This window comes from Opisthorchis viverrini (genome assembly GCF_000715545.1).
Source record: "Opisthorchis viverrini unplaced genomic scaffold opera_v5_179, whole genome shotgun sequence".
Classification (NCBI taxonomy): Eukaryota; Metazoa; Platyhelminthes; class Trematoda; order Opisthorchiida; family Opisthorchiidae; genus Opisthorchis; species Opisthorchis viverrini.
The window spans coordinates 861,768-874,207 of NW_008751828.1; the positions used below are offsets into that span (position 1 = coordinate 861,768).

At 43.5% G+C, this 12,440-nt stretch overlaps 1 protein-coding gene across 1 annotated transcript in view; it reads right to left on the reverse strand.

The window, feature by feature from the left end:
* The window catches only part of T265_07463 (hypothetical protein), a gene marked incomplete at both ends in the record, with an annotated part of 82,130 nt that overhangs the window by 13,927 nt on the left and 55,763 nt on the right, over window positions 1-12,440 (reverse strand). The window contains 6 exons of the mRNA XM_009172992.1: window positions 1,491-1,643; window positions 5,038-5,249; window positions 6,263-6,372; window positions 7,752-7,837; window positions 9,107-9,446; window positions 9,967-10,033. Coding sequence (XP_009171256.1) covers window positions 1,491-1,643; window positions 5,038-5,249; window positions 6,263-6,372; window positions 7,752-7,837; window positions 9,107-9,446; window positions 9,967-10,033 — 968 coding nt within the window. The remainder of the gene's footprint in view (window positions 1-1,490; window positions 1,644-5,037; window positions 5,250-6,262; window positions 6,373-7,751; window positions 7,838-9,106; window positions 9,447-9,966; window positions 10,034-12,440) is intronic.

A 12,440-nucleotide genomic window follows, 5' to 3' on the forward strand; every position in this document is an offset into this window, starting at 1 on the left:
GAACTACTCAAACTGGGATAAGTAACATGCTTTGCGAACCAAACGTAATTATGTGATCAGCAGCGCAAGCAAAACTCGTGAATACCTGGCTAGCTGACACCTACAAGTGCACACATATCAATGGTGGGTGGCGATCTATCAGCCTCAAATAAAAAACTGGAATCTTGACAACAAGGTCATGTGAGATTGCCAAAACTCAAGAGGTACGAAAACAGCAAGAGTAAATTCTGAATGTGACTGACGAGAGAAAGTACAGTCGAAACTGAGATCAGATACCAAGCCGATGAAATACCGCGAAGTAAAAAACACCGGATCGCACATTAGTTTTATCCGTCAAATTCACCTTCAAAATAAAACAGAACATCGTAACAGAAAAATCACAGCGTGACACCTGAAATCTACTTACTACCAATGTGCTCAAATTTGAAGGGGAAGAATCCACGTTCGAACTAGCACAAAACCACTCACCAGTTAGTGAGTATGTAATCTTTGCAGACCAACTTAGCTATCCTGCTTTCAAAGATTAAGAGAAATTGACTGGATAAACTGGGAATAAATATAAGACGCCATCTTTCAGACTGCTTGAGCTGGCGGTAACAAATGAAAATAGTCACCAACTCGTTGTTGACTGGCTTATCATGGACATAGCCTAGATGGTCCCTTTCTCCAAGGGAAAATCCGTCAGAAATACGGTGAGGACCCGCGCCTTATGGGGTCGTGGGAAACGCGCGGTCAATATATAGAAAGAGGCTGGTTCAACACTCGACAATGGGCCCTTCCGACTCATGGGAAACGACAAAAACGCATATTCCATGGAATTTAATGCTGAAGCAGTCACCTTCATTCAAGTGTTCAGAAACCACTCAAGTGGACCAAAAGCCTGAGTGGGAGTACCCATGGAAGAACACAACCGTCCAGAGCCCCTTTTATGGTCCAACATTTCGGTAACCAGTAGACGTCCATTACTCAGAATCATATAGACAAAAGGTATGCTTTTTCATTCCCGGGACAGATGAGTACAATCTTTACCCTTAAAAATCCGCTAGGGAAACGTGAGTGTTCCGAAAAGGTTTGTGAGTGAAATTTCCATCTTTTCGGAAGTTCTCCAAGCTAAACGCCGATGGATTCCTCAATATTCCTGTGGCCAAGGCGATGCGCGGCAGACCAGCACGGTCGATGAAACAATTTCAGGCTTTCGCACGCATTTCAAGTTAACACTAGCTTCACGCATCCACCATGAACGGATAACAAGCAAGTTTTGCCCGCAAAGTGTCCAATTTCCCTTAATGAATATAACTGAAAATTACCCGCTCCAATTGTAGTAGGTTAAATATTAGAGAATATACTGAATTTAAAACCCATCAATCTAAGATTTTACATGGATATCTGAAAAGCACATCCGAAAAACGCACACTAAATTGATGGAATTCAGTCAAATAAACAATGAGTTACACAATTAGAGCACGAGTGGAAAGAAGGTAAAAACCTACCTAGTAGTTCGGGCATCGCCTTGGCGTACTGATCAACATCACTGGCGTATATAAGGTAGGACAGTTTTTTCAAGTAAGCTGCCCGTAAGTCATGCTCAGCTTCTTTATTGGAGAAGAGGTTTAATGTGCCCGATTGGGAGAAAGTGAGACGCACTGTTGACGGGGATGAGAGATGGCGAGAGCATGGGACATAAAGGAAATACGATATACAAACAATGAATAAAATTAGGTGGCTGTGTTGAACGGATTGTAATCTTGATACAGGTGGCGTTTACTTTATGATGCACTACAAAGCATATAAGCCTAGTGACGAACAGCAGTGTATCCTCAGTGTCAACGATGCTGTTTTTGCTCACGACGACGATAATGGTCTAAGGTTTATTAATGTAATGTCATCAACACTGGACTGACTCACGCATCCACTTTTAAACGGAAAACCCATAGCTTAAAATATGCCAAGCATAGTCATGTGATACCCGGGAACAAACCGTTGTTTCACAATGCGTGCATTAAGCCAACCATAGGAAGAGCAAGTTGCAGCAAATTACAAGAAACTGTCAAATAAATTCTCGCGAAGTCCAATAACTACACCGCTCAAGCTCACAAGAAAGTTACGAGTAGCGTGGAGATAACTCAATAATGACTAGCAAGCCCACCTTAACCTACCCTTTAAAAATTATCCGTTTGTTGATACAGATGCTGCTCGAAATAACTCAGAGCGTAGAGCTCGAGGCTACTGATAGAAGGGTCTGTGGTTTGAATCCGAACCGGGCATCTCTACTGCTTCTGTTTAAGCATTAGCGACCTGATAGTACATTGGCCTTTCGAGTGACACGGTTATTATACACGGAAAGGGTGAACGATTATTACTATTTATCTACGTAGACAGATTTATGTTGCACGTGTATGCATGCATAGCCGAAGTAAACCGGAACGGGCTGCAGCCTGGTTGGAATAACAATAGCATACACAGTGAGACAGGGTAGGGAAGACACAGGTTACCGTGGTTACACGCCAATATATATGGATAAACAGCTTGCTGTAGTACTGCCTGTCACCATCCACTCTGTCTCCAGCTCAGAATGATGCGTCTTAGCAGCTGGCTAGTTCTGTCACAAGGTAAAAGATGGGAACAGGCGAGGACTACTAAAGTGAGTTACAAGGATTGTGACTAAAAAGCTGAGCTCCATACGACAGGCCTATAGATCTATGGGTACCACGTATCGCCATATCAGGAAGTATACCCAATGCTGATGGCGGTTTCCGCCTGGTCCCAACTTAGTCGAGTCTTCCACAGCTAGACGGAAAACAATGGGGGTATCCAGGATACCAGTCACAACACGTGCATTTGGTCGGCCATCAGACATGCGATCAGGGTCACGGGAGCGAATCGATAACCAAACGAATGGCAGCCTGAAAACCGTCATTTTCCAATTTTTTATTTGGTGGTAAGTTAGAAAGTTTAACCTGAAAACAATGGACAACAACGAATGTCCTGTGTGGGACTGAGAATTGGCTTCGACACGCTTTGGAAAAGAAATCAGAAAGGAACCACACCTTACCATTCAGTAGCAGCGATCGACCCAACAATCGACCAAAATATAGGAGCCATTTGGAATTTAACAGTTCAGAGTGCCATGTCGGTTTGCCAGTTTCTTTGCTCACACAAAAGACTACTACATGCTTTGAAGGAACCTATAGTGAAGTGTCATCATCAAGGACAACAGTATGCCAGCAACGGAAAACTGATGCCTAGCTGTCATGCAAACACGGAGGTGGAAGACCTTCGAAGAGAGTGAAAAGAAAGTGAATGGGTAGACCCACTGAAAAACCCTAGGCTCCTAAGAACGACCATAAATATGCCCTTCCAAAGCATCAAAACATGATGTTAAAGCAAGACGTCCCAGCGAGGATCGCCCCAGTATCATTTGAAAACCTCGTCAAACACGACCCCAGCATATAAGGACAAGTGGACTTTACCCAAGCAATCCGGCTCGCCATCAGGATCTCTGTGTACTGCGTCGCGTAGGGTTTCCAAACGCGCGCGGGTAGGATCATCTGGATCCTATCCAGAAAGGTGAGAAAATTGACAGTTTCACTTTCTAACGCCATGGCTTGTCTTGCGAGTCTCTGGCCAACAAAGGTTTGAATTGAGAAAACCCGAACTTTATCGGTAGGGAGCGGTCGGGGGTTACGTCGTACATAACCCAAACACAATAACTCGACAAGCTCCTGCGAATCCGACTCATCACCTATTACTCGATTACACACGAATCAATCACAAGCTGACTCGAGCCAGCTAATACCTAGTGTGCTATGTAGAGATAGGCAATTAAATCTTTGAAGACATGGAACAGAGAAGACCAGGTCCCACATTTATAAAGTAAGACTGCTCCGATGGTCGTTTTGTAGACAAGATCCCTTAGCTTCAACGAAATTCGCTTCCAAAGCCCGAGATGATGCATTTTATAGAGTGATGCCTGCACCTTGATGATGTGCGCATTGACTTCATTTGTCATGGTACAACGACGGCATAAGCAGCTGCTCACCTAAGTAAACCTATCAACAAACCAAAACGCACTACACTAATTCTTTTCTGGATGTGATTTCGGTACTTAAATTCATATCTCCATAGAGAGTGCACGCCAAATTGATGTCGGCAACAACACAAAACAGAGAGAGGAGAAGATAACTCTAGCGAACCTCAACAGCAATAGGATGACTTCTGTATGGCTCACTATCTACCCGCTGAATGGAGGAAGACTTCATTGAAGTCAAGGAAAACCACCGAAATTGGTCGGCGGTATGATACGCTCTTCAAAATACAGGACAATATAAAGATGTGATCTATGCATTCCATACCTGGTCGGAATTCCGTCTCATGTTGTAGGAATTGCGCCTTGGGGAAGGAGAATAATGTACGTCTTGTACGTCACGATTATCGTAGTCACTTCTGTTATGTTTCTTTGACGAGAGGTACAATGCTTGACTACCCTGAGCTTCCTCGAACGCAGTCTTGTTTCCACATTACTTTAGACAACCTATACAAGGCAAAGGCAGATGGTGCCTTGCGGCAAAAAAGCATACTAATGCTCTTCAGTAGATATGAACTGTCAAAATTACTTAAACACCAGGTTGTTGTACACCGCTCGTTTCTAAGTTCCCCTGCGTGGCAATAGTGGACTAGTTTTAGGCGATTATCTCAACCTAAGTATGCTTCAACTATACGGGCCTAATCATTAAATAGAATTACCAACACGGCGGCAAAAAATATTTGCCGCTGAAGGCCATAATTGTGCCTGGAAGAAAGATCAGAAGTAAAGTAAACGTTTGCTCAGGACACCACCAGATACCGATGAGTCATTTTTCCTGTGTTTTTCAAGTGACTCAGAATATTTTTCTAAATACTAGCAAGTTCCATTAGTTCCCTTCCAAACGAGAATTTCAAGAGCGCGGCACTATAATGTGACTTGAAGAAGGTGTGAGACTGTGCAAATTGATAGTTACGCAATGCGAAAATGCTGTCAGTATTGTAAAACAGACGTACTTAGGACCTCCTTGAAAGTGCTCTTATCTTGTGTCATTAAATTGTCGATGATTAGATTCCAACTTTGGAGGGCGAATGCATTCATTTGGAAGAAAACCGGTTCGAAAAACAAATCTAGCACCTCACGTCGCCAAGCTCTGCGCGTGTACTGGAAGCTGCTGACAGAAGCCAGTAGCTTACTTGCCGCCGTGAAGTGTTGCGAGTTACTGGGCCTGGAATGGGGGAATGACGAGACAGAGGGTAAAAGCAAGGAAGGTGAACGTACGCTGCAATCTCATGAATCTAGTAAACTATAAGATCGTAAACTGTTTCAATGTGGAACCATTGACGCTAATTAGTCATATGAAGGGGAGGTTATAAACATTCGATAGAAAACCCGTTGATTCTAGGTAAAGGAGATTTGTTCAAATAATGCAGATAATAAAAATGAACCACAAATGTGCGCCAATACAGCACTCTTCGCTTGGCTGGAGTTTTCTTTAAACCAACCAGATATTGTTCCATTTTGGCAGAACCACCACCAGAACTCGAAAGCTTGGTATTACGTGAACTAACCGGGGAAATGATTGAGTAACAATATGGTCTGAAGTTCGGTCTGTACAGTCAAAACTAGGGATGACATTTTAGGTGAACTTAGAATGGTGAACGAATTACATTGTCATGAGAGTCCCGTAGAACGACAGAGGTGTCAGATGAGTGAGTGGGATACCGATAAAATAAAACATATTTCGTTATTTACCCTTCTTCCACCGAGAAGATTTAATAGCGCAAGGCTCACATACCATCACACGCCACGTAAAAGCATATTGCGCATGCAGCCCCAAAAAGTTGCACACGAGGAGCGAATGTCTTGGAAAAGAACGATTATTTCTGGCTTGGAAGGTGGATACCGCATGATGAACATCGCGCGGAAAGGAGATGAGTGAAAATAGACAGCCCGTAACGCCGGGTAAAAAAGCTGACGAAGCCCGGGAGCCGTCTGTTTCAGAGAAAAGCCACTGGTATAACATTACGCTACTGCAATCTTTCGGGGATTTATTGCCAACTGTCTAGGAAGTTCTCTGTAAGGAAGCACACTTCGTGCACGAGGAAGATAAAGCGAACTGTGTGCAGACAATTTCTACAACCATGCACCCTGCCCGCATTAAAAAAAGGAATGAAGCCAAAAAACGGCAGGACTATGTCCTACTAGAGAGTGCCTCTTCAAAGAACGAACTCAACTTACATTCGGACACGGAGGTAAGGAAAAATGCTGGATAAGATGCTAGCTAAGAAAGCTGGGATGCGATCTTTCTCGTCACTTTTGTAGACGAAATCCAATAAACTGGCCATGTGCTGCGCAAAAAAAGAAAATATGATTATTAGATTATTTGCATCCAAACAGGCAAAAACAACGCCGCAAGAAAAGTGCATCGAAGGCAACAATCGACCTAAGTAATATCTGGCAAGGTGGTTTTCAACCCATTGTGTCCCGTAAACCCTCCTTTGATACATCACAGGCAGCGCTAACTGGGTGGAATAACACTAAGTAGCAGGTAGGAAATAGGCTCAACTACAGTGGTTGTTTTATTACAAGATTACTCACGCAATCCAGGTTGCTGCCAGAGCATGACTCCACTCAGTTTGAAGATATCAGATAAGAGGAAAAATGAAAGCAAAACGACAATTTTGCTGTCTAAGTTCGAAAAAGCACTGCCATTCATCCTTCTGAAAGTTATGAAATGGTTGTATAAAATGGACCACAAGGTGATTTCCAACCACAGCTGCTTGAAAAGCAGGGAAAGTTGAAACCCCATCTTTCTCCGTGGAGTAAGAGATGTTTTCAAGGTCAATAACTGATGAAATACAAATACTGTAGATCTTATTCTCCTACTTCCAGTTCTTTCTACAAACGTACAATGCACACCCAGCTGATGCTCCATCTGTATGATAGCCACAAAACTTACCCTACAAAAGATGCCATTAATTTAAGAGTGACTACCACGATTGCGGAATATCCGCGATATAAATAATTGGTATCGAGTAGAGCTATCCGACACGCCAGTGGGAGAAGAACCATGCCGATTTGCTCAATACTTTGATTAGAACCTAAACCAAATGTGCCGAAAAATGTCGTCCGACTGTTGACTTTCTAAAATCAGATAGGAGTTTCTCGTGTTCAGGGATTACTGAAGTAGGACGTCTTGTTCGGGTGTGCTGCCTCAACAAAGACAGGCACCCTAGCCTACGATTACAAGGCCGTGCAGCTTGATAGGCTTTGGATTTTTCTAATGCAAAGCAGTTCCTTCATTTCCGCTACCCATGCTTATGTTAACTTAATTGCATCGGATCAGTGGGCAGGTGCGGTCACATGCTGGCGACAATCCGTGTTGTACAGTACGTGATATTGATGAAGGTGTGTGAACACGAAGTCTGTGTAATGATCAGAGTACGTGCATTTTCCAAGAGTATAGTCCACAAGTCCAGATAGTGTCTAGTCAGATGCCGTAGCTGAACACCCAAAAAGTCGGTCGTTCTATATGTTAGAACGACCAAACTCAACGTGGAGAAAGGCATTCGTAGCAAAAAATTTCAAAAAGTGAGTAATGACGGGGAAAACATCGTAGAAAGGTGAAAAACGGCAATTGATTGTACAGCTGCAAGAAAGCCGTAACTGGTTTTGGCAGAGAATATTGCAACAAACGTATTGCCAATAACTAGAAGGAACAACTCACCTCTGCTAAAAGTTCCATAGCTTGGACCGCTAGGTCTCCATCAACTTTGGATTGAACACCTTCGTTCATCAGCGTTGTTGAAGAAGCTACGAATGAATCATGATATTGCAATACGAGTGACACTTCGGGCGAACTAGGATCATGATACTATTGTGGAATAAGACCATGCGATAGGGCCCAAATGCTATTCTAGTTTTAGTCTGGGTGAGCAGACCCAAAACACATTTTGCCGTTCGGTAGGTTTAACACCTATCGATGAAACCGCTTGCTTCTATGTATGGACTACCTTTGGTCAGCTGTTGAGGACAGTTGATCTGTTCACTGCAAACGTTAAGTTTAGCGCACTTACGAAGACTCTTCGCATGGCCACGAAACGTTTGCAAGCTAATCGCTAAGCTCCGAGAGCAGATCAACTGTCACCTGATCAACAGCCAATAATCCCAACCGAGCTACTAATATTTAGACATATTGCCAGACTACCTTTGACTAAACAGAGCAAAGCATCGCAGTTCCGTTCTTGGGCATTCTAAAAGCATTCTAAATTCATCCATATTTTCACTATTCTGAAGACATAGTACATAAACTACTGTGGATGCGGAAGGACCAGCTATGCTTCTCCGCACCGTTTCTTCATACGAAGGGGGATTTCTTGTCTATCAGTAAAGTCCGTATTCTCCTAAATTGGCCGCTGACATATATGAGGGTCGCATCCAGTGAAAGCACAAACTACTTTTATGCAACTTAAAGTATGCCGATGCTATTTTAAAAAAATAGGGTAGATCTATTTGGACGACCAGAGCGCCGTGGAGAAATCCGTCAATGACAGAAAGGTTAGAGAACTTCAAGGTTTACATTGTCCAGGGCATTTTTCACCATAATAGGTAATCGTCACAGAAAGGAACGATCCGAAGAAATTGAGAAGTAAGGCGAAAAATGGGAGCAAGCAAACCTAGCCCGGTCAGCAGATCTCGCATTTGAGGGACTCGGCTCCTGGGACAGGAAACACCAGGATTGTCAACGAAATCAGACATGGCGAAGCCACCGCACATGCCAAGCGGAGACAGTAGAATAACCCTCAGTTCAGAACCAGAACATGCACACGTCTGTGTCTTCACATGAACGCCCTTCATCAACAATTTGAACGACTAACTAGTGCATTCTATCAGCTCGAATACATGCTTTTACTTCAAGTTCCCTGGTCGTCCGCGAATTACATGGTAAGATACACACATTAGTACACGGTTTATAGTCGGTCAAACCATAGATTAACAAAAGACCATCCTTCACTAGTAACAATTAACAATTGATGATCTGAACGAATTAATAGAATGACTTAGTGGAAGAATCTGCCATACATGGAGCTCTCTCAGTTTTATATTCTACTCCAGTGTCGATTCTCGAAAAACGGGGATTCGCTGCTGGTGAATCGCACTCGGTTGTAACCAGGTTGGTAGCTGACCGGGAATTACAAAGATTAGCACGTTCGGTTGATGAACTGGAGCTATGGTTCATGTTCATTAGGTCGTTTTCACTAGTTGCGGGTACGGACGGTGGTGGTGGTGGTGGTGGTACGGGACTCGAGGAGCCACGCGCATCTGGTTGTCGAACTTGCAAAGTCCGGCGGAACCAAGAAGGTTGCTCTAGAGAAGACGCAGCAACGGCCGTAGTGGACTCCAGTATTCTATGGCACAACTCCTATTACGAAAACAAAACACAAGTAGTACTGAGCGACGATGTGTATCATGGCGTGATCAACAGCTATCAAAAGCTTCACATACGGGAGGCAGTGGAAGCAGATAGGATTTACGAGGTTAAGCAGAATACCACAATAAATCACAGCGAGGGTCACTATCATACCAACAGATTTAATTTTGCAATTACTCTTAGTAAAGTTAAGTAAATCGATGCTCCGCAAAGACATCGATGAGCAATTAGACAGGTCGATATCGGAACAGATGGCTCAATGCAAAGACGAGTCACTGAGCTAGAGTAGCTGACTAATATTGATTGATGGCAAAATAACCGGATGTCTTTTCAAAAGTCGCAAAAGCATTGAAATACCCGGTAATATTGATAGCAGTTAGGAATTAAATGGTATCAGTCGGATAAAACTTGACCGACTACAGGGTAAGTAGGAAAGAATTAGCAATTTGTCTCCATACACACGGAAAACAGTTCTCGATGAGTATACTTTGTGTCAAACCACTTCACCTACCTGCAATTCGCGTTGCTCACGCCGGTCTTCTGTTCTGCCATTAAGCTGTATGAATACACTGAAGATTCTGAAAAGAGGGAAACGACATGTGACAATAAGTGAGACTGTGGAGCCAACAAACAGTGTATGATGAAACAGACTAAAATAAGAGTGAAATAAGTTTCCGACTCTCAGAAACGTCACAATAAAGCCCTACGACTTGAATGCCAGATGACAAGCGATGACAAGTATCCGATAACGATGGAGGAAACGCGCAACATCAACCAGCCAACGGAGTAAAAGCTGATCCGGAATGTGTTTGCATTTGCATGAACCGTGATCGACCATAAAAACGCCCATACCCAGTTAACCTGAGCGGGTTTGGTCAGCACACAGCTAGGTTTTATGCCTAACGTATAGTTTCAGCGCTGGAGACGACTTCCAGAAATTACCTTAGGTTATCCAGGGATTTTCAAATCCATTTTTGGTTAGGGGTCCAGAAGCAGTTTAGGGTACACATGCTGAAGGATATCAACCTAATTGACACACACACACACACATTTTTCACTAGCCATACTTTAGCTACTACTACTAGCCCAATAACTGTGAAGGCCCTGTCGACAGACCGAGCTGCGGGTATCCGGATCGTCATTGGAGGAATGGAACGTGCTTCAAAGAGTTGTGCGTTTGTGCATCCTAATGATCTGTTAAGAGCATCTGACTTCGTTCATAAGCAAAACCTATATAATTCTGTAATATATTTCCCCAACAAGCGAAAAGAAAAACCTAGAGCAGGCATCTGGTGAAACTGCCCTCCATTTTGCCGTGCTATACATTCGGAACATCGTCTGCACACACCACAAGTCCTTATTATATTCCAGCGTAAATCATATTATTGAGAGAGACGGCGGACCGTTTGGCATAAAATGAGAACGATAAATGCTATGTAGCTTGCCACTCAAGGTCACCTGATATTCTAGTAGACTAACTCAATCCCGGTATTCTAGAGTCGCAGTTCACCTGGATGTTCTTGATCCAGTCCTGTGATTTGATGGACTGATCTTTTCTGTAAGGTTCCCAGCTCTGGGACAATTAAACAAAAGCCGCATAGGTCTGAATGATGTGTCAAACGATAAATCGTTCAGCTGTAGCACTCCTTAGGTGCCTAATTGTCATGTCACCCGAATGAAGCATGAAGGCGGGGATAGTGCCAGGTTGCCCAAGCCTAGAGGCCAAAAAATAATAAACAACGATCGTGGCAAAATTTTGACTCTGAATCGGCTACTTCACCAACATCACTGTCGACAATAATATATCAGTGGTAAAGACTAGAAACTTATCAGAATATCATGACCGACCATAATTTGGCATTTTCGGACATGTGAGACTAGGTCCCCGAACAGTTCATCTTCAAATGTTACGGGTTAGTACCAAATGCTAAGATAGGTGGACGGTAGAACCCCCTGCTGTTTCCCGGGCGATCAAGATTAAGAATACTTAGACTGGAAAATCCGACGATCCAGATCAGAGCTAGAATGGGGGCCTACTATAAGGTGAAGGCCATGGATCATACTCATCTTTATGAATAGAGATGCCTCTTTTATCTGCATATCCACTGATTTCAAGTGGGTTCCGAGCCATCAAGGGTGAGGATATGATGAACAAACTAGCGGGATACCTGAGGAGCTGCAATTGAAACAGACTAGTCGCCGCATATTTGTTCCTCCTGAATGACCATACCACTCTAAAGAGACCAAGTTATTCCAGTTGCGCGGGTTTTACTGTTGAACTGACAGGCAAGAAATAGAACTCCAAGAACGGCAGAAAAACTTCGGTAACTTCGATCCTATTGGTTCCCAACAGTCGTCTCTTTTCAGAAATGATAAATCGGAGAACAGTGTCTGACATTTAAAAGAACCAACGGCCATCGCCATTTGATGATTCCGTGCAATCGATTCCTTCAAAAGCATTGAGTTTGGTGCTCCGATGGGGCGAGAGGACATTTGTCGCGGCCGTTCAGGCATTGTTACAACGTAAAGTCCTGTTAAGACACGTAAGGTAATCAGCAAATAACTTCTAACATACTTAAATGGACCTCATAGTAAGGCTGCTTTTCGCCTGGACAGACTAACTGGTGTTGGTAACAGGTTCCCCCCCTCTAATACCACCAAGAGCTATAGGTAGCTCCGAAAAACAATCCACACACCAAAAGGGAATATCGATCCGAGAAGCCGTCATGTGACCATATGGTGTGAATTTCTCAACAGAAAGATGGAGCGTGGTACTATATCCTGTCTAAGTGCGATTTAATCGCACTACTGATCAGCCACTCGTGGTCAAACAGTTTAGGCTCCTGCTACTAGCCGGGAGCCAACGAGTTCTAATTCACTTGGAGATACGTGAGATGCGCACTTCCGCGATTCCCAATAAGGATGAAAAAGATGTACTGTGCTTCTCCGTAGAAGTTGACTTTAGTTACAGGACAAAATCTCTAC